This window comes from Clupea harengus, chromosome 3, assembly GCF_900700415.2.
Source record: "Clupea harengus chromosome 3, Ch_v2.0.2, whole genome shotgun sequence".
Lineage (NCBI taxonomy): Eukaryota > Metazoa > Chordata > Actinopteri > Clupeiformes > Clupeidae > Clupea > Clupea harengus.
In genome coordinates, this window is record NC_045154.1 from 10,837,225 (window position 1) to 10,864,165 (window position 26,941).

The 26,941-nt window shown below is 44.8% G+C and overlaps 1 protein-coding gene across 2 annotated transcripts in view; it reads left to right on the plus strand.

Annotated features, from left to right (window-relative positions):
* tmtc2b (transmembrane O-mannosyltransferase targeting cadherins 2b) overlaps positions 1-26,737 on the plus strand; it is a 125,188-nt gene extending 98,451 nt beyond the window's left edge. For both annotated transcript variants that reach the window (XM_031564539.2, XM_031564540.2), the window contains 4 exons: positions 3,567-3,648; positions 8,668-8,782; positions 16,624-16,687; positions 23,492-26,737. In XM_031564539.2, the coding sequence (XP_031420399.1) occupies positions 3,567-3,648; positions 8,668-8,782; positions 16,624-16,687; positions 23,492-23,671 (441 nt within the window). In that variant the 3' untranslated portion in view covers positions 23,672-26,737. The remainder of the gene's footprint in view (positions 1-3,566; positions 3,649-8,667; positions 8,783-16,623; positions 16,688-23,491) is intronic.
* Positions 26,738-26,941: the final 204 nt, after the last annotated feature.

Below are 26,941 nucleotides of genomic sequence, written 5' to 3' on the forward strand. Positions count from 1 at the left end.
AGTTGGGGGAGAGGCTGGTAACCAGGAGTTAGTGCTGATTAGACCTGAGAGATGGGAGATGTTGGAGCATCTGGGTGTTATTAGCACTGAAGAGTTAAGCGTGGCTATTTTCACCCAGCTTAGAGCAGAAAACTCACAGGAGATGTTTTCGTCCAGTTTCATTACTATTTTTTTTGAGAAACTACTCATTTCCCCTCATTCTCACCCACTCTCTGCTGTGCCAGAAGTGGACTAAAGATGCCCATAAGCAGCATGAGGCTTCACCTAATCCTCTCCGTGACCACTTCCTTTCTCCGACTCCTGTCACATCAACTGAATACTTGTTTCTGAAGGCTTTTAATCCCCAATAAATAAAGAAGCTTTCTACTTTATTTGATATCTCACTGAATGAGTAGTATTGTAGTAATTTGATGAAGTACATTAACTAGGGTAGACTCAGGCATTTGTGTTGGAGCCCTGATTATGTCAAGGAAGCCTGTACAAGGGACATATACACCGTAAATCACTTTGGCTTGAGCAGATGTTGTTTTCACTGTATTGATTTTTGAGGGGAAGTGTTGATCTCCGAGCTGTCAGCCTCATGCTGTTTGCTTGGCATTTGGTCCAAAATAGAGCCAAGGAAAGAGGTTGTGCCCCTCCCGCCGTCCATGGGGTGTAAATGATGCCACCTCACAGGGTGCCAGGGGAGACGGCTGGGGCTGATTGACGATGGGGCTGACCTTGAGAAGGGTGTGGAAAAACCAAGAGAGGGAGGCAGTCTGCTGGGATGTGAGGATGTCAGCTGTATGGGCAATGCGGTGTTTCAGTGTTGAGGCTGTGCAGTGATTCAGTGTTGAGACTGTGCAGTGTTTCAGTGTGTCAGTGTTGAGACTGTGCAGTGTTTCAGTGTTGAGACTGTGCAGTGATTTAGTGTTGAGGCTGTGCAGTGTTTCAGTGTGTCAGTGTTGAGACTGTGTAGTGATTTAGTGTTGAGACTGTGCAGTGTTTCAGTGTTGAGACTGTGCAGTGTTTCAGTGTTGAGGCTGTGCAGTGATTTAGTGTTGAGGCTGTGCAGTGTTTCAGTGTTAAGGGCGTGCAGTGTTTTAGTGGTGAACTTGTCCATTAGGCTGTTGTCTGATTCAGATTCAGTGTATGAAGACCTCCAATGCTCTCTCTCTCTCTCTCTCTCTCTCTGTCTGTCTTTCTCTCTCTCTCTCTCTACCTTTCTCTCTTTCTTTCTCTTTTTCTTGCTTTCTTTCTTTCTTTCTTTCTTGCTGTTCTGCAACCCAAACATCCGGTGGTTTTTAAAAAACGCATATATTTTTTGGACTATATTACCTGACAACTCTGATTACCTCTTGCTGAATACAGTTAGCATGTGTAAGAGGCCCAGCATGCTTCTTCCCCCCTTGCTCCCTCTCTCTCTCTCTATCCTTCTCACAAACACAGACACTCACACACTCACTCCATCTCTGAGTGATGATCCACCAGTCGTCCTGTTTGGGGTGCAGAGTTCAGCTCCCGGCAGGGGATGGGAGGTTGTGGGGTGTGCGGAGGGGTCAGGCCTGAGCCCCTGCTGTGCTGTACGGCCCCAGCGCTCCAGACCCCACCCCTCTCCACTAGTCCAGTCCAGCCCCAGCGCTCCAGAGTGGGATGGGGGGGGGGGGAGGGGTAAGGGGGTGGCCTTAATGAGCTCCAGTCATGTCCGGTCGGTGGTGGTAATCTAATTCAGACCTCATTCATAAACACCTCTATGAAAACATACACTGTCTCTGTGTAAGCATGTGTGTGTGAGCACGTGTGTATGAGCGTGCGTGCGTGTGTGTTTGTGAGCGAGTTATTACGTCAATGTCTAGCTAAAGTCTTGAAAGGATAGTAAGGTCGGCAGATGGGTTTCTTTGTGAAACTGCTGGAAATCACCGAAACCTGATGTGTGCATACCCACACACACATACTCTCTCTCTCCCCTCTCTCTCTTTCTCAGATATGCATGCACACACAAATATATATACACAAGCACACATTTAAAAACATGCTTACACAAAATTCTTACTGTACACAATTAAAATCGTTATATTATTGTAAAAACTCTTAGAGTGATTTATTGCTAAATGTTGATGGAGTTGATAAAAAGTTGATGGAGTTTTTGGAAGACAGTCTAAACAGTATTTTGACTTCTGAAAACATTCAGTTCTCTCTTCAAATCTTTGTCTTCATCTTTGTTTCTCTACTTTGGTTAATCCTTATGTTTCGATAAATAAAAATGTATAAATGTAGCCTTTCAAAAGTCTTGACAAAGTAATATGGCAGTCATCATGGAAATGACATGTTTTGTAAACAGTCAGAAAATCCTGGTGATAAATTGACAGTTTCCCCATACACCGCATAGTTTTGTCATCATAAAACAGAGGTATACTTTGCCAAGTCAAGTGAATTAGAATGCGCTAAATTGATTTTAGTATAATTTACTGTCAAGTTTCTGGTCTCAATGAGTAAATAAAAATGATTTTGGTTTATGAAAATCCCAGCTGTCTTGCAGCTGTGTGTGTGTGTGTGTGTGTGTGTGTGTGTGTGTGTGTGTGTGTGTGTGTGTGTGTGTGTGTGTGTGTGTGTGTGAGCGCAGATGCATGAGTGTGTGTATCACTGGTTTTTTTTTGTGAGTTTGATGGGGCGTGAAGACTGCCTCTCAACACACACACACACACTTCTTCACACCGTAGGCTGTGGTAAACATTCACCCTCTTAGAGTTCACCCTGTCCTCATTCAAATATTCAGACGCCAGTGTGGAATGTTTAAATGTGATTCGGATGGTATTCTCTGGATGCCCTGACTACAGTGGTTGGCTGTTCAGAAAAGTGTTGAAAACAGAAGCTGAATTTGTTTTTCATAAAGCACTTCAGCCTTTACAGTGTTTTTCTTCATCATCTAGACAGAATAAGCCTCATAGAGATTGCATATGTGTGCGTGCGTGCGTGCGTGCGCGTGTGTGTGTGTGTGTGTGTGTGCACAAATGCAAACACGCGCACAGCCCATCAGCTCCTTCCACATGTGTAATTACAATGAGTGGAGGCAAATTCTTGATGATGATCATGACGAACGAGCGAGCTGACGCTGATTTAGAATAATGTTACACACTTGGTCACCAAAAAGGGACAATTAAGCGGTTTAGCACACCGCTCTAAATCAGTGTGCGTTGAAAAAGACAGGGCCGTCGGCATGGGAAACTCGCGAAGTATCCCTGCACTCGTTTGAAATCTAATAATCTCTCCAGCAGATGTTCAGTCATAATGGGAACACAGGCAGCCGGAGAGAGAGAGCAGAGAGCATGGGGCTTTCATTTGGATAGGAGGGGAAAGGGGAAGCATTTACACACGGACACGGCGCTCAGGCAGATGAGTTCATTAGGGCCGGTGTGGAGCCAGAACGGCAGCAGCAAGAGAGAGCGAGGAGGACGGGGGGGGGGGGGGGGGAGGGAAGAGAAGAAGAGAAGAGAAGAGAAGAGAAGAGAGAGAGAGAGAGAGAGAGAGAGAGAGAGAGAGATGGGAGCAGACCGACTCATTCTCACCATCCCATTTTCTCCCTGCAGGGCCAGAAGGCTGAGGCGGAGAGGTACTTCCTGAAGGCCATCCAGCTGGACCCCACCAAAGGAAACTGCTACATGCATTATGGTAAGACACACGCACCCGTACCAGCACCAGTAGCAGCTCTAGCTCTCATCCTGCTCAGTCCCTGCAGAACAGAGCACCTGCATTAGGTATCGAGGTTCTATGATATGATATTGGAGTAGAACCTGTTTCAGGTGTGTGGTGGATGTTTGTGTGTACAATAGGGGGGTTTGGCTCCAGCTCTAGTAAATACACATTCTAATGGGCTTGAAGCTGTTTCCTCTACCTGCTGTAGTAATTAAGATGCGTGTCTGAATATGCCTCTGCGTCTGAGATTATATATGATATTTGCAGACATAAGCCTTTGGGTGTTTAGATAACTGAATGGAAGAAGTCAATTCATTAACTCCAACCAAGCAGTCTCTGTAGACTGTTACCACATCACAGGAGCACACACACACACACACACACACACACACGTACACACACACACATACATACATACATACATACATACATAGTCATGGACAAAAATATTGGCACTTCTGTCAGATTATACACCACTTCTCCCAGAAATTGTTGCAATGACAAATGCTTTGGTATTCACATGTTTATTTATTTTGTTTGCATTGGAACAACACAAAAAATCTGAGAAAAAAAATCCAAATCTGACTTGATTCCACACAAAACTCCAAAAATGGACTGGACAAAATGATTGGCACCCTCAATTTGATATTTGGTAGCACACCCTTTGGAAAAAATAACTGAAATCAATCGCTTCCTCTAACCATGAATGAGTGTCTTACAACTCTCTACTGGAATTTTGGACCACTCTTCTTTTGCCAACTGCTCCAGGTCTCTCACATTTGAAGGGTGCCTTCTCCCAACTGCTGTTTTGAGATCATGCCACAGGTATGCTATGGGATTACGATCTGGACTCATCTCTGCCACTTCAGAACTCTCCAGTGCTTTGTCTTAACCATTTCTGGGTGCTTTTTGAAGTGTACTATGGGTCATTGTCCTGCTGGAAGACCCATGTCCTCTGACGGAGACCCAGCTTTCTGACACTGGGCCCTACATTGCGCCCAAAAATTATTTGGTAGTCCTCAGATTTCCTGATGCCATGCACACAGTCAAGGCATCGGGTTCCAGAAGCAGCAAAGCAACCCCAAAACATCGGTCCACCTCCACTATGTTTGACTGTAGGGACCATGTTCTTTTCTTTGAAGGCCTCATTTAGTTTTCTGTAAACTGCTTTACCAGAAAGCTCTACTTTGGTCTCATCTGTCCACAGGACGTTCTCCCAGAATGATTTTGGCTTCCCCAGGAAAGTTTTGGCAAACTCCAGTCTGGCTTTTTTATGTCTCTGTGTCAGCAGTGGGGACCTCCTGGGTCTCCTACCATAGCATCCCATTTCATTCAAATGGCGACGGATAGTGCAAGCTGTGTCTGCAGGGCAGCTTGAATTTGTTTTGAAGTTGTTCTAGGTTTTTTTATAGCCTGGATGCCAGACGTTCTTAGCCCCGCCCACAACATTTTTGGTTGGGAAGTTCGGTCTGGCATTGCTCCGTTGGGGAAAAAATCTGTGAGGAGATAGATAGACCAATCAAATTGTCAGGGCAGGCTTTATACGATGATGGACAGATGATCAACCGTAACGTAATCAACCACGTCACCAAAGAGCTTTTGGGGTGAATTCGTTTTCAACAAACATGGCTGCCGTTGGAGAGCTGAAATGTGGAGATTTTTTTAGAAGACATTGACAGCACATTCATTTTGAAAGAGGAACAGAGAAACGCGATCAAGGCATTTGTCTATCGAAAAGATGTTTTTGCCGTCCCTCCTACGGGATCCGGTAAAAGTTTAATGAATCAGCTGGCAATTGGATATATCTAGAACCAATCAGAGCAACGTAGTATGAGCATAACGTAGACCATGGGGTCTACGTTATGCTCATACTACGTTGCTCTGATTGGTTCTAGATATATCCAATTGAGCGAAAAGGCATTTTTTTTCCTGGTTCGGTTGAAACACGCCCCATAATCACAGCCCATTGGAGCGGTATCAGACTCATATTCTGACTAGAATTATGAGTATGACATCGTCAGGCTAGGTTTTTTATCCACCATTCGAACAATCCTTTGTTGCATTCTGTCATCAATTTTTCTCTTTCTTCCAAATCCAGGGAAGTTAAAGACAATGCCATGGGTCGTAAACTTCTTGATGACACTGCGCACAGTGGACACAGGAACATCAAGATCTCCAGAGAGGGACTTGTAGCCTTGAGATTGTCTATGCTTTTCTTTAATTTTGGTTCTCAAATCCTCAGACAATTCTTTGCTCTTCTTTCTTTTCTCCATGCTCGGTATGGTATACACAGACACACAATACAAAGGTTGAGTCAACTTTGCTCCATTTGGTTGCAAATGTGATTTCTATATTACCAGCATCTGTGACTTGCCACAGGTGAGTTTAAATTCAAATTAAAGGAGCATTACATGCTTGAAATACAATTATTTCTTACAATTTTGAAAAGATGCCAATAATTTTGGAGATTTGGAGATTTGTGTGGAATCAGATTTGGCTTTTCTTCTCTGCTTTTTTGGGTTGTTCCAATGCAAACAATATAGATCAACATGTGAATACCAAAGCATTTGTAATTGCAACAATTTTCTGGGAGAAGTGGTACATTATCTGACAGAAGTGCAGGGGTGCCAATATTTTTGTCCATGACTGTACATACATACATACATACATACATACATACATACATACATACATACATACATACATACATACACACACAACAGACATGCTGAGCCATTTGAAAAGCACAGGACATGTTGATCATGCTTTTCCGTTCACAAACAAAAGTGGTTCCCATAAAAAAAATGCTCATGACGACCATGAAAATATTCCGCTCGCTGTTCATATGAATTTTCCCACCAACTTATGTCCCAGGGGGATATTAAGCCAAACAGCAACCAGAGCGGCTACTGCGGCCCTGTTTGTTCAGTCAATCCCTCGTTATGGAAACGTGTCCATCAGGGCTGCTGGACACAGGCCTGATTCCACAGGGATGGGGCAGGTGTGGCCTCCTAATCCACACAGAGCAGATCTGTGTGACCGGTGTGTTTTTCCAGCAGAAGCTGGGGGTTTGGCTCCAGCCCTGGGATGCTGACTGACCTCTCCCACTGTCTATCTCCCTCTATCTGTCTATCTCTCTCCCACTGTCTTTCTCCCTCTCTCTGTCGATCTCCCTCTCTCTGTCGATCTCCCTCTATCTGTCTATCTCTTTCCCACTGTCTTTCTCCCTCTATCTGTCTATCTCCCTCTATCTGTCTATCTCCCTCCCTCTATCTGTATCTGTCCATCTCTCACTCCATCTTTCTCTTCCATTGCTCCGTTTCCAATCCCTCCATTTATTTTATTCTCTCTCACCTTCTCTCTCTGTCCCTCCCTCCCTCTCCTCCACTTTCTCTCTCTGTCTTTCTTCCCTTCCCTCCCTCTCTCTCTTTCTTTCGCTCTCTCTTTCCATCTCTCTTTCTCTGAGCCCATCTGCTCAATGTTGAGGCCAATGGGACTCTCTACGTGTGTGCTGGGCGATCTCTGGCTGTGTGCTCATGTAAAGGCCAGCTGATAAAGATGATCCCTCGCTTCCTGTCTTTGTTTGAGAGGAGCACAGGATCTGCGGGGAGAGTGTGAGGACGTGATGCCCGACGTGTGCGCGCCTCGCTTCACGGCCTCGAGCCCCATCCCTCACGCTTCACACTGAGAGCACACGGGTCATTCAGCTCTGCTTTGTCTCAATCACGGAGTAATAAGCGCTTGCGTAAATATCTCCCTGTAGGCCTGTAGGAAGGCGTTTTGGCTCACGATTGCTTATTTTCACATTCCGTGTCACCCTCGCCTCTGAAACAGCCCTGAATCTCAGCTGAATTATAGCGAAAGGCTATTATTTTAATTCGAGCTGACTAATTTCCCCCATGAAAGTGCCGTTTATTTTACCCAAGGTCTGGGTGTGAAAAAAAAAATCATTATTAATAACACGTTTAAAAAAAGCCACCCTGCCAACACGCGTTTAGTGATGAATTGGTTGTGGAGGAGTGGCCCTGAGGGTGGCCTGAGTAGCTGGAGCCGGAGTTGGCTCGGCGCGAGGTGAGACCAACCCAAGCCGTCGCTCGAAGCGTCCTCTGCGACCCCATAGGTGTTGGGTAAACGGCGTGAGCATCGGCAGGAGCGGCCGCAGCACGGAGCGGCGGGGTCTCTTACCCCATCCCACCCCCTCCCCAGACACACACACACACACACCGTCTCCACGGCAGGGCTGCAGTGGCCTACCGAGGATCTCGCGTTTCCCTCGCGCCGACGCTCCCTGGTTTTGGCTCCCCTCCCCTCCTCTCCTCTGCTCTCCTCTGTGCTAAAACTGAAGCTGAGCTAGGCTGGGCCAGACTGGAGTGCGGTTGGGCTAAGGAGGCTGACCAAAGTCAACAGGGGTTTGATTTCCAGTAAAAACCTGACCCTCCGCAGCCCCCCCCCCTCCCCTCCACACACACACACACACACACATTATATGCACACACACACACACACCAAATCCTCCCTGCTCCCTGTCACCCAGCTCTCTCATTCCAGTACACACACACACACACACACACACTTTCATAAAAATACACACTCACTCACTCACACAAACCACCTCCCTCCTGGAGACCGCAAAGGACCCCCAACACTGCTGCATCACAGCAGCGCTGCTCTCAGAGCGGGCCAGAGCGGGCCACCCCCAGTGCAGAGGAAACGCTTATCTGTTCATCTAAATTGAACAAATGGTCTTTGAGAGGGCCACGCAGGCCAGGGTGTAATCGGCCCTTAATATCTTATGTTGCAGCAAATTATTATGAGGGCAAACTAGATTGCCTCCTGCCCCCAGGCCAAAAGCAATAACTCTGTCCTTAAAAAAATGTCTGCCCTCTCTGTCTCGCTCTCTATTTCTGTAACGTTTCTCTCCTTTCTCTCCTACTCTCGCTCTCTCTCCCTCTCTCCCTCTTGCTCCTTTTCCTCTCCTGTCTTTTTGGCTCGCAGGTCAGTTTTTGTTGGAAGAGTTGCGTTTGCTCGAGGCTGCTGAGATGGCGGAGAAGGCAGCTCGCCTGGACAGTGGGGAGTTTGATGTGGTGTTCAGCGCCGCTCACATGCTCAGGTCGGTCTCCATTAACTCACCGCGGTTATAAACCCTTTATAAACCCTTTATAACCAGCTGTTAATGACTTTACAAACTGTTTATGGAGTGAGAATAAGGAACTGCTGGGACGCTGGCCGCTGCGCTTGCCTCATCCTGGCTACAGACGTTCAGTAAAAGACAAAAGCTTATAAAAAATCAATAAATGCCCAGACAAATTAAATTGAGCTCAGAATATATTAGTGTTGTCAGATTGTTACGGATGGAAGTGGAGGGGTGTGAGTCTACTAAACTCACAGGCCTGCAAAAGAACACACATGCAGGCCCGTCTCACACAGAGATACTCTGGCCTTGTAACACACTCTCTGGCCTGTTGAAACAGAAAGACACACAAGCCTTTTGAAATACACACAGTCCTGGTAATACACAGTGACACACAGGTGGCACCCTTACCTCGTTTCCACCAAGGCCGTGCCGGTGCTGGAGCCGGTGCCGGTGCCTTTCAGCACCGGCCTGCATTTCCACCGGTTCCAGTACCAAAACTGAACGTTATCGAATGTTGGGACATGTTACTATGGTTCCAATTGTGAGTTATTCACGAGTGGTCTTCTTCCAGCGAGAAGGCAAATTTCGATAAAACTTAAAACTTATTTAATTTTTTTAATACCATGTATACGACCTAAAATTTATGTTATTTTTACTCGGCCACCGGTTTCTATATTTCCTCACGTAGATCAAACGAGTGACAATGCAGTTCACGGGAGTTGTCTACTACACTGATATATACTTACCAGTTGCCATAACAACTGTAGCAGTATCTCATGACAGCTAGCAGGTAGTGCTAGTTAGCTAGCTGCCACACGAACTTGCTTAGTCAAAAGCTATTTTTGTTTTCAAGTGGCATGTCTTCTACAGTACACACAATACAAAACCAGCACTACATTACGGTCTCAGTTAATGATGCAACTACGGGTTTTCTAAATTTCCTCACGTAGATCAAACGAGCAGGCAATCCAGCTCATGATGGGAGTTGACTAGCATAACAACTGTAGCAGTACCTCAAGACAGCTAGCAGCTAGTTAGCTAGCTGCTACACGAACTTGCTTAGTCAACAGCTAATTTAAAGTGTCATATCACACAAAAAGCCAGATTGAAAGAGTTAATGTATACTAGGCAGACAAACCAACACATTTTGATGGATGAAAGCTTTCTTTATTATTTTTAATTTGTTTGTTTTTTGGTCTGTTGTCCTTTTGAACCCCGCTATCTCCAATTCTCCACGTATTTCTTCATATATTTTAGCTTTCCTTACTGCCTTTTCAATTTTGTCTTGCATTTCTGTTGATGACCAAATCGCTATCCAGGTATTTATTTCATCCGTGGACCACTGCTGGATGTATTTTTCATTTATGTTTTCACTGTTTTCACTCATCATCTTGGTTGACGGGTGAAAAAAAATGGCGGCGAAAACTTTTGTTGCGGGTGGGGTGGGATAGCCCTGCCCATAACCACTGTGACGTTACTGGTGCCCGATTTTGGGCCCAGCAACTCTAGGGAGCCATGCCGGTGGAAACGAGGTATCTGCTGTCTCACTGCAGGCACTCTGCTGTCTCACTGCAGGCACACAGGCACACAGACACCTGCTGTGTGTGTGTGTGTTACTGTACACATACATTGGCCTTCTGCAGTGCAGAGAACTGCTGTTGGTGTTACTTCAGGTATGCACAGAGTTGATAAAGCACCTGCTGTGTGTGTGCTGAGCACTGCGGATCACACGCAAGAGCGCTCATCTGTTTTTGTCTTTTTTCATTGTGTACAAATGTTTAATCTTCGTTTCTTTCCTTCCTCCCTTTCCTTCTCTCATGTTCTTTGTCTTCGTCTCTCAGCTTGGCTCGTTTTTCCTCCTTATTTCTTAACTATCACTTTGTGTCCCCCCCCCCCCCCTCACACACACACACACACACACACACACATACACATACACACACTCGCTCTCACACGCCCTTTCTGGCATTTTCACGCTCCATTTCTCTTTCCGTCTGACTCTCACTTTTACAGTCTGTCACTTTTATATTCTTTCGCCTCTTTCTTTCTCTCTGTAACACTCAAAGCGCTCTCATTCTCTCTCTTTTTTTCCACTCTTTTCCCTTCAGTCACCTTTTCTCCTGTCATTCGCTTTCTTATCCTGGACATACAACTAGTGTATGCTCTTTCTCTCTCTCTCCCTCTCTCTCTATTTATTTATCTATCTATTGCTCTGTCTATCTGTCCATCTGTCCACTAATCCATCTTTGTGTGTGTGTGTGTGTGTGTGTATCTGTTACTATGTGAAGGAGGGACAGAAACAGTCTCACACTCTCTCTTCAGGGTGCCACCCAACAGATTCATAACATATCCACACACAGTCCTCAGCAGTGAGTCACAGACGGCTGCCTCAGGATTCCAAATGCTGCTCAGTGTCAGTGCGCTACAGCACAGAACATGGCTCAGAGACCAGAAACACAACAGAAAGCCTGTGTGTGTGTGTGTGTGTGTGTGTGTGTGTGTGTGTGTGTGTGTGTGTGTGTGTGTGTGTGTGTGTGTGTGTGTGTGTCCATATGTGTGTGTGTGTGCCCATCTGGCCTGGGTGGGCAGCCTGCCAGTGATTTTTGAATTACCCTGTTTGGAGATATCAGCCCAAAGCTTATCAAAGGGATCCTGAGCAGCCGGCATGCTTTTTGTCGGCCACCCCTCTGTAAGCTTAGGGCAAATCTCTGTATCCAAGACAAGCAGCAGCACCTCTTACATTTCTCTCTGTTCGCCTGTCACTTGGATTCGTGTCATTTTTAATGGTATTAGATAAAGGCATTTGTAAGTATCCAAGCAGCTCTCTTTCTCGTTTTCTCGCTTTCTCTCACTCATTCACACTCTCACACACTCACTCTCACTCATTCACATACGGCATGTCTACATGATACATACCTGATTCATTGAAACATAAAAGAAGGTATATACAATTGTATCACAGCCATCAGCTTTTGCAGTTAGGTCCTGCTATATGGGAGAGAACAGAAACCGGTTAGAAACGGAACATCACAGAATCAGTTACACACACACACACACACACACACACACACACACACACAGATGCTCTGCCAATAATTTAAACTTTAAATTCATTACACCATGGCATGCCACAGGCTATTCAGGCATACACACACATACTGTCTCTCACTACTTCTGCGTACACTATACTCGTGTTTTTGTTCATGTTTTTAGATGTTTTCTCTGTCCACCTGAATGGTAGTGTATTGCAGCGAGTGTGTGCTTTGAGCTGTCTTCTATATGTTCAGGTGTGGTCTGTCAGTGCTCACACGGACCCTGCTGGATGATGTTCAGCTGCTCTTGGAGGGGCTCTCCTCAGAGGGGGGGGGGGAAGGGGGGGGTCGGCCGGGGTTTATGATGGGGTGTGTGATGGGGCAGGACCCCCGTCTGTTCATTACCGGCTGTAACTCAGCCTCCCGCCGCGGTGCTGGCGAGGGGTCCTGCACGTTTGGAGCTCGTGTTCCCTCAGTGTTTGTGTTGGACGGGCGCACGGAAGGACCCAAGCTGGCTGGGCAAGGGAAAGAGAGAAAGAGAGGGAGGTAGAGGGAGAGAGAGAGAGAGAGAGGAAGGCAGGCAGGCAGGCAGAGGGGGAGAAAGAGAAGGAAAAATTGAGGCTGAGAGAACAGAGAAAAAGAGAGTCCTCAGAGGAGGAAAGACCCAAATTGGTTGAGAAGGGTTAGGAGTGAGGGAGAGCGAGAGAGACATGGGAGATGGGCAGAGATGGGGGAGATAACAGAGAGAAGGGGAGGGCGTAGAGGTGCGGATCTCTCTCCTGGCTCTCCAGGGTTTAGTGTCCGTTTGGCCCAGCATGGTCCTCCCGGCCCAGTCAGCATGTTGGTCTCCAGGTGCTCCATGAGTCTCATAGCGCTTCGTCAGCTGGCACAGGCCAACCGAGCACGCTCAGTAGAGAGCTCTCTGGGGCCACGCTAACCATCTCAAGAGCTGAAGCTCTCTCTCTCTCTCTCTCTCTCTCTCTCTCTCTCTCTCTCTCTCTCTCTCTGTCTCTTTCTCTCTCTCTCACTCTCTGTGTGTGTGTGTGTTTGTGTGTGTGTGTTTGTGCGTGTCTGTGTCTGCATGCCTGTGTTTATGCTCATGTGTGTGCGTCACAGAGAAAGGCATTCGCTGAAAACAAAACAGATTGCACGGCTCCCCTAAGTGCTTAAGGAGTCTTAGCACATGGTTTAATTTGTTCCCCATAGCCCGTGGATGGAATAAAATCAGTATGTGATGAGTGAAAAACAAAATTATGCCCTTCAGTCCGCCTGCGCAAGCCACAATTCCACAGACACGTTGACCCACCAGACTGAGCTCTGTGACGGTGGTGTGGCACTGAACCAACACAGAGGCTTTGTGTGGGCACGGTATGTGAATGTGAAAATTGCTCCCATTATTGAAATGATATTTAATGTATTGTGATGTTGCGAATGACATTCTTAAGGTTATGGTTAAACACACAGGCCAGGCATGTCAGCATAAGAGAGGTCCAGTGTTTAGACTAGGATTTCCATTGTGAAAAGGCAACAGGGGGAAAAAAACTAAAGAAAAGATTTACTGAGCTCAAGTTTAGCAGTATGCCTGGGCTTTTCAGTTTGTTCTGAACTGTATTTTGTCCTGCATTGTTTATAGAATTGTAGAGAGCTGTGCTTATTTGAAACTTCTAATCTATACTTTGGGCGGAAAGCGATATATACAAACAGATTTTTTTCTTATTTTTGTTTCGTATCCATGATTTGTCGTTACTTTGTTAGTACCCATTTATTTCTGCGATTCATCAATGTTTTTCTTATTTTAAGGCGAGTGGTCTAGCGTACTCTTACCAAGATAACAAAAAAACATCCTGTTTTCACAGTCCATCACAAGATTATATGTTTAAGAGTAATTATAATGATTTGTATTATTAAATGACTTGGCTAAAGAAATACTATTGGTCTGGGGGCACTGTGGCGCAAGCCAATAAGCCCCCCCATTTACGGGCTACAATGCCCGCGGGGACACAGGTTCGATTCCGGCCTGCTGTCGTTTCCCAATCCTCTCCCCACCTCTTCACTCCTCCTCATTTCCTGTCCAAAATACTCTACTCTCCTATCAAAAATAAAGGCTAAAAAGCCCATAAATAAACCTTTAAAAAAAAAAAGAAATACTATTGGCCCTCTGATCCCAATTAAAACTATAAAAACCCTTAGATGATATTGCATGTGTTCAGCTTCTGAATGGCTGACATACTGATCTTGGACACTCTCTAATTATTGGGCATGAGTATTTGCACTCTGCACGACACCTGCCCTTAATATAGTGTTTAGGGGGCGTTACCAATGCTAATAACTAATTTATGATCAAATGGGATTCATCATTCAGGACAACAGGTGGAGAGCAGATTTGAGGTCAAACCAGTCCGAGTTGTGTATCGAGTTGCACTGCCTGATTGCCATCAAAGATATGTTTGTACTGACATTAAAGATGTATGTATAACAGATACGCCTCACTGACAAACACTCCACCATCATCTATATTATCCAGTATGAAATTTTACATGTAGCTCTTAATTTAGACTGAAACAATCTACCATCCAACTGAATATCAGGGAGTTGTTAAGAGACGTGTTGGGTCAGTGTTTTTTCCCCCCCAAAGTATTCATATGTATTTGAATGGTCTTGGAGCAGAGGCCCTCCTAACATCAACATAATTCACAGATATTCCATTGGATAGCAGCCACCATACCATAAAACATTTTATTGGCCATCAGTGAATGTCATTAACTTTTCTCTCAACAGTGAAAAATATTTAAATGCTACTTAATTGCTTCCTCCTGTTTGGGTTTTAAAATGTGTAGTCATAATTGTGCACTTAAACGATAACCAAAGTCTTTGATTGTATTTTATTGATTTACTTGAACATATAGAAAAGTGGTCAGAGTGGACAAATTAATCGCAAGGCATTGCTTTGATTAATGTTTCCCAAGTATGGCCAAACTTCTCCGGAACATTCAGGGACATGGCAACCTACTTTCTTCCCCCTCAAACAATACACTGTCTGGAACTGCAAACCCACCAAACAGTGTTTTTTTTGTCTGACCTGATTGTGCAATGCCTTTTGTCCTGGTAATAGAGGAGACGAAAAGAGAGAAGAAGAGGAAGAGAGTTCAGAGAGCTCGTGAGAGAAGATGAAGGACACAGCATCATCTCATGTAAATAGAAATAGTCAGGATATCTTCTCCTCTAGCTCCAAAAGCTGAGATTCTGGGGTAGATCACTGGCCCCTGTCACTTTGTTTAAGACCTCAGGGCTGTTTTTTTTTTTTTTTTTTTTTTTGCACATTCACATTTGAAACTCCTACAGCAGTGCTTTGATCCTGCTGAATCAAGCAAAGGAGAGCTATTTTTAGCTGCTCTTCTGTGCTGACCTTTCCTTAAAGCGGGCCTGAATCAGCCAGCCCCATAATTTATGACTCCTGTTTAAGAAAGGTCTTACTCCCCGATGGTTTAGCCTCATGAGCGTCTCATGAAAAAGACACAAATAAACAATAAATTGCTAAAATGACTACCGCAGCAGAGGTTGCAAATCAGCTCAGCCAGGCAGCCATGTGCAAGTGCCGTCGCCCTTGTGTGGGAGACATCTGCGTACGAAAAGCCAAACGGTTGCTGTGGGAGTCAAGGTCAACCGTCTGCCCCTTAATCGCTCTGACCCCCGACCTCTAGAGCCAGAAATTGTTCGCACTGTCACTGACTCTGTCACAGTTAAAATGTGACGAGACAATTGTTACCACCACACACACATACACACTTAAACGCACACATGCATGCACACAAGCACACACACACACACACACACACACACACACACACACACACACACACACACACACCTGGACACCTGGGCCTGTGTTCTAGGTTAGACTTGTTATAAAGTGGAGACATTGTAGCTGGAGGTAGAGGTGGAGAGAGCAAGGTTGAAGTCGGCCCTTTAAAGATGAGCTTGCCCAGACAGCGGATCAGCATATGGAAGAGATTCAGTGTCTTGTCTGGGGATTTTTATGGTCACAGACACAGATGCAAAATATTTCCACTCTTTTGATATAAGATGCATGAGGCTGTTTTGTTCTTCGCGCTCCCTTCCACAAAGCAGGATGTGCTGCTAGCATTGCAAAGGAAATTAGTTTTAAAGATGGATGTCAATGACTAACATGTTTAATTACCCCTTCTCTTCTCTTCTCTAAGCAACTGGTGAGCACAGGCTGTGTTGGACGTTAGCTTGCATGGTTGTTTTGGTCTGTTAAGGCGGTCTGTTTGATCTGAAAGTCTGATGACTGTCAGTCACAATGACCCCAAAGGTCACTGAACTGAAACCAGGAAGCAAGTGGTTTGAGTAGTGAGGCACTTATCCTGTGGTCACTGTCCAGTCAAAAAAATCTTCTGGATGCCATGAAGGTTTTATGACCTCAGTTCTCTTCTGGTCTCTCTCTCTCTCTCTCTCTCTCTCTCTCTCTCTCTCTCTCTCTCTCTCTCTGTGTGTGTGTGTGTGTGTGTGTGTGTGTGTGTGTGTGTGTGTGTGTGTGTGTGTGTCTCTCTCTCTCTCTCTCTCTCTCTCTCTCTCTCTCTCTCTCTCTCTCTCTCTCACACTCTCTCTCTCTCTCACACTCTCTCTCACACTCTCTCTCACACTCTCTCTCACACTCTCTCTCTCTCTCTCTCTCTCTCTCCAGAAACCATGCAGCAAATGCCAGGCTTCCTCAGACATCTACAGACCAGAGTAATGATTGCTGTTTTCTTTTTCACTTTGCAGGCAAGCCAGTCTGAATGACGCCGCAGAGAAGTATTACAGCCTAGCAGCCAGTCTGAGACCCAATGTGAGTATGAGTGTGACTATTCACCTTAACTGACTAGCAGTCCTCTATGGAGAGTATGAGAGTGATGGCTTACTAACTACCGAACCTGCGTGTAGACTATAAGAGTTTACACTTCACCAGAGCACAGAAGCTAAAGTGACTATATGAGCTTGAAGAGTCTCTATGAGACTATATGATATTGTATGATTGTATATATATGAGGCATTGTGAGATTGAAGAGTCCAGATTCAGCACAAATCCTTGTCAGGTGTTGGCTCTCTAAATGTGTGAATTAGCACAACCCAAAGGTGTAAGTAAGGGATGAAATGAACTGGTTCAAGCTATGTCAACTGGTTCAGTGCATAACAGAGCTGTGAATTGCTGATGTATGTCGCACATCATCACACTGTTAAGAGGGTGTGAGAGATGACGCAGTGACAAGTTCCTCTCGTCATAAAAGCCTGTCTTTATAGTCCTCCAGCCCTGGATTGGAAAGTTTATGCTGCCTCTTGACCTCATGTCATCTTCAGCCTGTTGATTTATTCTTCATGAACAATCCTGATTTTTTTTTTAATGGATGGATGAGTCACACTGTAGATGCATTCAGCTGGTTCCAGTGAGCAGGGAGACTGAAGGCCAACACCCACTGGCGGCGACAGAAGAGTTTAGAACACGGTTCTATTGCCTGAGCATCAGGTTCATAGTTGTTTTTTAATTAAATCCATGTATTTCAACCGTCTTCAACAATTTAAGCCAGCTTTAATGGCTCTCTGGGTTAAAAACATTATTTCTCTTTCCTTAGCAACCGTTACCACTTGTAGACAAATCTCACTAACGTTACCCAGTTATAGCAAGTAGTTAGCTAATAAAGATGACTTAGGGGCATTTCCCATAGCCCAAATTGCATTTAAATGCTGTCGGTCATTCTTTTGCTTTAAACTATCGATTAATAAAGTCTTGTTTTCACCGTTTTGATCTGATCACTGTTAATGGGTGTTTCAGAACATTAGCTGCGCTCCATGACGCTCCGCCGAACGCCGCCACCAGTGGGCGTTGGCCTTGACTCCTCACTGTTTAGCAGGGCCTGCACAGCGTCAAAGCTACTCTGCAGAACCACGCCAGGTGGTTTAGTGGTTTGAGCTCTCTGTGTACACACTCACACACACTCGTACACACTCGTACACACACACAATGGCACACACACACACTTAGACACATAGAAACATACACACTCATGCACACACATACACACACACACACACACACACACTTCTACACACTTCTACAAAGGCACACCCGCATACACACACACACACTCACACACGACCCTGTCTCTCTCATTAGCGTGCTAAAGGCTCAGGCCTGCTGAGAAGCATTCCGGGGTGGAGGGTGAAGAGGGGGCGCCTCAGAAGTTTGTTTGAGCAGCATCCATGGACGCTTCAAAAGACCCTGTAAAAGTACAAACACACAGTTGGCCATGCCGCAGGCAAACTCATACAAACCGTCAAGCGCTTGATTTGTTTGAAATGTTCGAACACGTGTTAGGAGCCGTCTCGGCTTCGCGTGTCAGCGGAGAAATCACTTATTTAAAAAAAAAAAAACAATGCCTGGAAAATCTCACCAAAAAAATCCACTTGCAAGAGGGAGAGGTGATCGGCTTGCATTTGTTAGGAAGTACTTACCACTCTCTCCAGCACTGCCTGCATGCAGACATTTGCAGCTTGAGACAAGTTGAACGTGCAGTCCATTGTAACATAGTCATAAGAGATCAGGCACAGCATTGCATAGCTTTCCGCAGTGGTCAACTCTGCGTGACGTGCCAGTTATGAAATCACAATAACAAAAATGTGTCCTCACTCTCCCCTGACCGCACACACACACATCACACACACTCTCTGTGTTTACTCTGCTGGGACCCTCTGGAGGCAGTGCAGCTTTGGACAGGTGGCCTTTGTTGCTTTTATACAACAGCCCAACAGCCCAACAGCCCAGCAGCCCAGCCCAGCTGAATGTGAATTATACAGTACATCGGTTTTCTGTACAGTGAACAACCTTTGGCCTCCTCCTATTGGCTGTGTAGAGAGGCATCGCGTGCCACAACAAAGTGGCCTGCTTCTCGGTGGAGTTTGTTGATGCACACTTGCAAATGAAAAGCAAAGCAACCTGCCAACAACTGCGCTTTAGCTGATCAAAGAGCCCTAATGTACAATTTCCCCAGCCTCACGACAGGGTCTTTTGTTCAGATCATACTCCAAAGCCTCCACATGACACATCTTAAGGGCAGGTGTGTGTGTGTGTGTGTGTTTGGTTGTGTGTGTGTGTTTGTGTGTGTGTGTGTTTGGTTGTGTGTGTGTGTGTTTGTTTGTTTGTGTGTGTGTTTCCACACGCTATTACAATGATCTAGCGAACAAAATTGTGGATTTGGGTCGATTGCATCAACTGCTCTGATGTTGCTTCAGCATTACAAGATGAGTGTTTTTTTTACAGAGAGAAGTTCAGACAGACACTTGCCTGTATAACATATGGTAGATTTAACAGAGACACACGCCCTCGATGTGCAGTGCACTCTTTCTCAGTCAGAGTAAAAATAAGATGGTCTGTTTGCCTAAAAAAAGGTTGATCCAGACATGATCCCAGAACATTGGGGTGAGTTAGTAGCCCTTTGTCATTAACTTTAGCTAGCTTTCTTTGAGAATTGCACAAGAGTGCGTGCACTTAAAAGAACAGATTGCAGGGTTTTGGGGGTGATCCTTCAAGTGCCCTCCGTTTACGCCTCTGATGTGAGCTGTCTTGCAGCGCACTCTCCTTTGAAGCGCTCTCTCCCCCATCAGATCCCCCGCTTCAGCAGGACCGAATGGAGGTCTTGAGGGTGAGGAGTATTAACATGTGACGCCCCCCCCCGCCCCCCCCCCCCCCCCAGCAGCACCACCACCCCCTGCCTGTTTTGTTTTGGAGCAGCTGTTTCTGGAGAGGTCACATAATGGGGGCCACATCTGGAGGGGCCACTGGGATTGCATGCCAGAGGGATGGGGGGGGGGGGTCAGGAGATTGTTGTGGGGGTGGGCGGGCCGGCAGGAGAAGGAGATTAGGTTGAGGGTTTAAAGGAAGTTATGGAGCGGATTGTTCTTTCTTTTTCTCTCTCTCTCTCACACTCACACACACACACACACACACACACACACACACACAAATAGTGCTCTTGTCTTTGAGTATGTAGGAGCAGGCCTGGCTCTAAGATGGTGCAATTGCCATCATAGCTGTATGTGAACCATGTCATTGAGTTCAAAGTCTTAAGCAACCCCCACCCGGCACACACACACACACACACACACGCACAAACACACACACGCACACACACGCCTGCAACCAGTCCGACACTTCATGTTGATATTCAACAGATACTAGTACATACACATTACCTCATCACCAGTCCAGTGCATGTTTCTCACTTGTTAGCGGTGTGTGTGTGTGTGTGTGTGTGTGTGTGTGTGTGTGTGTGTGTGTGTGTGTAGTTGACCTTGCCCTAGAAGTAACTGTGGTTTATAACTGCCGCTGCTGTGCTGTACTGGGCCACTGGTGGTGAGAACAGAAGCCCGCTCCAGCTGCACCTGGTGCCTGGTGGTTTGGTTGACCACATACTGACTCAGTCCTCCTGATGTGTGTGTGTGGGTGAGTAGGTGGGTGGGTGTGGGTGTGGGTCTGTGCGCTGGTGATTCTGTCCAGCGCTTCCCACTCGCCAATCTCCACCACCACCACGGTGTTCCGGAAGATGTCTCTGTAAATCATTCTCATGGGACAACTCCAGGTGGAAACCCTGCTGAGGTGTCCCTGTGTTCAGGCCTGCTGTGTGCCTGTTGAGCTCTCCTTTTAAGGTTGTTTGTGTGTTTCATGCCAAAGTATAACGTTTCATGCCAAAGCTTTTTGGAGAAAAACATGCGTTCATCTTTGTGTGTAGTCGTTCTTTGCATTTTGTCTTATGGAGTGACTCTTGAAAACATTTGCACAACGAATTGTTTTAATTATGAGTTCATTATTTCATTTTTAAATCGAATTATGCATTTCATTTTTGCCGTGGGTGTCCTGTGTGCTCTGGAGCCCTGCATCTGTGTGTAGTTGATCCCCGGCCGAGCAACTTGAGGCTTGACTTCTCATTGGAGGGGCAAGATGCTGGTTAATTTATGACTGGCTTCAACTCCAAATGACCATGATAATCTATTTATATGCAGCCAAGAGAAGAAAAAAGGAAAAAAAAGCCAAAAGCTGGCAACCTTCCTGTATTCGTCAATTAAACTTGAGGTTTAAATCTCTGGAGTCGAGGAAACGTTGTGTGTGTGTGTGTGTGTGTGTGTGTGTGTGTGTGTGTGAGCGTGTGTGTGTGGGTGTGTGAGAGAGGGGTCAAAGTCACTGAAGCATAGTGCTGTTACTGCGCTCTGATTCTTTTGACATTTTGTCACAGAAACACACACCCATACACACAAAAATTGGAGAATATTGTCAATTAAATTAATTTAACACGTTGGATCCAGCATTACCACAGCGGCCACAACCCTGCGGACAACTTTTACTGGTCACCATAGCACCCAAGTTTCCTTACATGCGCCCAGAGAACAAAGAAAGCCCTCGTGAGTGTGTGTTAGTGTGTGTGTAGGGGATTACGCTTCATGGCCGTGATTTATTCATCAATTTAATCTCTCTTATGAGACGCTGGACGGCCTATCGGACACACTGTGCACATTTGGAAATGATCACTCTGACCACATCAGTCTCCCAACACTAGACACTGGGAAAACAACAGGCTGGGTGTCGAGGAGTCCGAACGGCAAGAGAAATAACGATCCTCGGTCAGCGGAATTTTACAAGACGACCCAAACAACCACTAAAGCGACGTGGTCTGTGTCTATGTCCTGGGTCAGGACCGAGTCAGGTCCCCAGAGGAGGGACGAGATGAGCTGCACATAAGTGCACGTGCGTGTATGTGTATGTGCGTGTGAAAAATCCAATCCATTCCCCAGGCGGTCGGACACGGAGGGTGTGAAACATTAAGGCGAGGATTTATGGCTTGATGTCATGCATAAGCAATGTGCCTGTGTGTGCAGGAGGGAAGAAAGTGTGAAATTCTAAACAAGTGATGGACAGAGATTTTGTTGGGGGGGGGGGGATGGTTGGATTTCTGTGGGTTTTTTTTCCATCTAGTAGTCTGTGCATTGCTCGTGTATGTCCACAGAAGTCTGTGCTCTTCTAATGGGCTAAGCTAACTGTTTGTGTCTGTGTGTGTCAGTGTTCATTTTGGCAGCTATTTTAGATTTAGTCTTAGTCTTAGTCTTTAGACGAAAATGCATATTAGTTTTAGTCACTTTTAGTCATTTTTATCCTGCTTAGTTTTAGTCTAGTTTTCGTCGACGAAAACTCAGAACATTTTAGTCTAGTTTTAGTCGACGAAGTCTCATTACATTTTAGTCTAGTTTTAGTCACATTAAACTAAAAATTAAGTCCATCTTATAGTCACATTAAACTCCTTTCCATCCCTTCTCAGGCCCGGGGACCCCTTGTGTTGTGTCTACAACTGCATAATAGTCAAGCTTGCACTACGTAAACTGTGGATGCAATTAGTCTCTAAGATACAGGTCTCCTATGCCTACAGCTGAATTCAAATGAATTCAATGTAAATAATAATTTTAAGGCAATACTTAATTAACAGTATTATCATTAAAATATAAGAGAATATCAAGTCTAGATTTTGAAGATTCAAATGATCTGATAACACAATACAACTACTATGACTACCTGGCCTTAGTTAAATCAACCACATATCCTCCATATGAATTGCTGTGCAATCTGATAACCAACATACAGTATTTAGCTAGACGGATAGTTTGAGAGTTGAAAGTAGTGCTAATAACAATTGCATAAATAGACAAGGATATGTAAACCAATCACATATTCATTTATTTTTTCTTGATTAATGTCATGCGTTGCCTGTCCTATAGTCCATTCTGCAATGTGTTTACTAGCTAGTTATCGATAGCTAGTATAACTTAGCTATGCTACCTCATAGTTAGCCAACGTTAGCTAGCTAAAAGTTTTGGAACTCATTTGCCAAGCCAAACGGGAGGTTTCAATCGAAAATGACTAGCTAGTTATCCAAGCTGACACAACCTATACACTCGACTGCCCCTTTGAAGTTAACTTAACGTTGGCTAATATATTCGAATAACTAGTTAACATTAGCTAATTATCATTGACAGTTACTAGCTAATTTACCTTGGCATAAATGGCAGGGTTGTCTTGTGCGCTTTCAGGTGCCTCTTGTTGTGTTCTTCCCATGTATTTTGAAGCCACACGGTTTCTCTCCAATTATTGCGGTGCATTGTGTTTTATTTTCTGTCAAGTTATAATTTAAGACTGTCCAGATATCTATTCTTATTTGTCTTCCAGTACCGAGTGCTTGAACTTCAGCCATCATAACGTTAAGCCATAGGGCGTCACTTGCATGTCTGGCCATCTCAGGGAGTGGAGGAGGGATAGATACAGGACCGGGCAACATTCAACCAATGATGTGCATACAAGTTTAGAAAAAAAAAACAATTGTGACTTAGTCAACCACCAACATTTTCGTCTCGTCTCGTCTCGTCTCGTCAACGAAAGTTAAAATAGATTTAGTCATAGTTTTTATTTATAAAGATCCGTTTTCGTCACGTCTTAGTCTCGTCTTAGTCACGGGAAAAAGGTCGTTAACGAATATTTTTCGTCATAGTTTTCGTCAACGAAATTAACACTGGTGTGTGTGTGTGTGTGTGTGTGTGTGTTTGTTTGTTCATCCTTCAGTACCCTGCTGCTCTGATGAACCTTGGTGCCATCCTGCACCTGAACGGCAAACTGCAGGAGGCCGAGGCCAACTACCTGCGCGCCCTGGAGCTGAAGCCCGACGACTCCATCACCCAGTCCAACCTGCGCAAGCTGTGGAATATCATGGAGAAACAGGGCCTAAAGACCAGGGCACCATGACACTCATGCACACACACACATAAAGACAGAAACACACACACGTACACACAGAGACAAACTCTCAACCGGACAGCCAAGCCTGGTGCAGGCCCTCTCTGCTAACCCCCCCTCCCCCCATCATGGTGCTGCGGACTGAGAGAGGGTACAAGGGCTCAGACAGGACTGCTCAGCATCCCCACTATCTTGCTTTCCGCAGACAGTGGGTTGTGGATGTGGCCAATGGACAAGATGTGAGAAGATTTTTTGTTTTGTTTGTTTTATTTGTGCTTTTGTTTTATTTGTTCTTGAAGCTCACACAGCCAGGTGAGCTGGCTGATTCTCTGATCCTCCCTAACACAGCTGAGCAGCGCACCTGACTTGAACTGGGCTGTTGGTACATACTTGAAAACTTGTGTTAAATTAAGACTTTATTGATTGATTGATTTGTTATTAATGCTTACAGGTCTTAGGACAAGGTTTGCCCTTGGGCTGGTGCAAGATGATTGGGGCAAAAAAGGGAAATTTAAACTACAGTACCCATAAGGCCTTCCTCTGGGCAAGGATCGTTGCCATGTAAATTTGTTTTTCTCTTGTTTTTTTTATTATTATTAACTCTTGGTGAAATTGTTTCCGCCAGTTTCTCTGCACATTGTAGAAATGTAATATCACTAGTTTACCATTGGTTCCCTTGTTTGCTGTTGTGTGGAAAACTGAAGAGAGACTGTTTTCTATGGTAGCCTATCATAAACTAATACCAAATATCATATAACTACACACCCCATGGTTTTGAAGTACGGTTAAATATGGTTGTCTGTGTGAGTATGCATGCATGCTTGTGTGTGCGTGCGTGCGTGCGTGCGTGTGTGTGTGTGTGTGTGTGTGTGTGTGTGTGTGTGCGTGCGTGCAAGCGCCAATCTTGTAAATTTGGGTCTTGAAGGGCAAAGGTTTCCTGATGTTTCCAGCTGATAGTACAGTTGGTCCGACCCAGATCTGACTGATCCACATCGGCACAACACCAGATCTGGTTCCAAAGTGAGCTGTCGTCTGGCGTCCTGTGTGTAAACTCTCTGTTGAAGGCCTAGTTTGTTCAGTGACCTGCGTATGGGTCCATTTTACACTCCCTCATACAACACACAGCCTGTTCAGTTAATCACTCATTACCATCACCTTCCATGTCTTAGAGTGATATAACCCACTCCTTTTCCTACCGTCTGAAATTGAGTACATCCCAAAATTCACAATTTCAGCCACATGGAAGGAAGACACAATGGCCTTCTGAACGGCTTCTTAAATGTTCTCTTGACTTTGTCAGGTGCACATTCAGAAACAGACAGACTGTGGAGCACTTCGGACTAAATAATAAGAAGGACTTAAGTGTTGAAGTGATTATCTAACTCTAAGGACAGAGCAGAAAGGACAGATACCTAGTTGTACTTTGCCTTAAAATGAAGGTTGAATAACTGAAGTGTTAGCAGAGAGTCTGAGAGTTGTTTTATATTATTTATTTTCTCCTCACATGGCGTTTGTGTGTGTACGTCTTCGAGGTAGCTTACACAAAAGTGTCGCAGTGCCCACTGAATGAGCTTCCCTTAATGTTGACTGTTGTTCGGTGGAATTTGAAGGAAAGTGACGGCCTGACACAGCAACGGTACTTTCTTCTTATGTTAGGCATCCTCAAGGTAAGACATATTTAAATCAGATCGTGCTTAAGGTTAATGAAGGCATCCTCAAGATAAAAACATATTTAAATTCTTTCAGAGACAGCTGGGGAATGAGAGTTCTGATTGGCCATGTTTGTCTTTACCAGATTTGCTTCTCTCAGTCCATCACTGCACCAGAATTGTTGAAGGGACTGTCTATATGTAAAATTAGTTTATTTGTGTAATTCCTTATTTTGGAGTGTATAGATGAAACATAATATATAAAAGGCTACATTATCTTGCTTTAAAGATTTAAAAGTACAAGCCTTGAGATGTTAAATCACATGGTTTTTCTGAAGTATATTGAAGTAATTGTGTTAAATCATCTTGTTCCTTTTTTCCTTTATTTTGTTTTATAATTTCAGCGCTCATTTCTGCTTCCATTCTCTGTATGTGTTACCATGTTATTCTTGCAGTGTTAATATCCATCAAACAAACTGGGAGCATATTGCTGAGGAAGAAGCTGCAAGATGTGTATGTTTGTGAAGGTCTCTTCATTTCCTTTCAAATTTGTCTTTTGTGATTCCATGGAAAGCAATCCAGCTGGGACTGTGTTGTATTTCAGACATCACAAGGAGGCACATCACTACAAAAAAGTATAGTTTGTTTGATAGACTTTTCAAGTTTTGCTTTCAGAGCATTGTAAATTGAATTGTGTGTTTTTTTGTCTGTTTGTTTTGTGTGTGTGTGGGTGTGTCTGTGTCTCTCTGTGTGTCTGTCTGTGTCTGTGTCTGTGTGTGGGTGTGGGTGTGGGTTCACTTGTCTGGTTGTCTTCACAAAGAAAGACTGGGGAAAATGTTTGCGTGTGTGTGTGTTTTCATTGAGTGAGATTACGGGTAGTATCACTGTTCACAACCTAACACTCAAAGTAAAGTAAAGTAGGGATCCAGCTAGTATTGTTTTGTTGACATAGATGTCTCAGTGCAACAGTGTAATGTTGGGATATCTTTATCTCTCCTTAACTGAGGGGGTGCAGTACTGTAGTACTGTATCCAGGTAGTGCATTCCCCCTCATGTTCTCATTGATGCATAGTTCTCACAGTGTGTGTGTCTGTCTGTCTGTCTGTCTGTCTGTCTGTCTGTCTGTCTGTCTGTCTGTCTGTCTGTCTTAGTTTGTATCCATTCATTATTAGTTACTGATGTTTAAGGGAAGTCAAATTTTGTTGCCATGGTGAAAATGATTGAAAACAAACATAAATCCCCTCCACCCCTTCATTGCCACTCTCTCTGTCCCTCTTATTGTTTCTCTTTTGTGGGAGACGTAGAGGAACTCAGACCTTTCATTTTGTGTCTCTACTCAGGGATTCCAAGCAGTTGGGTGTGTGTGTGAGTGTGTGTGTGTGTGAGTGTGTGTGTGTGTGTGTGTGTCTGTGTGTGTGTGTGTGTGTGTGTGTGTGTGTGTGTGTGTGTGTGTGTGTGTGTGTGTGTGTGTGTGTGTGTGTGTGTGTGTGTGTGTGCGAGTGCGTGAGTCGGTGAGTGAGTGTGTGTTTGTGCTCGCAGAGCACTGAGAGAGTTTACTAAATTTAAAAAAAAAAATGTTTTATTTTTGAGAACTTGTTGTATTTGTATAAATTATCAAGATTTGTAGCCT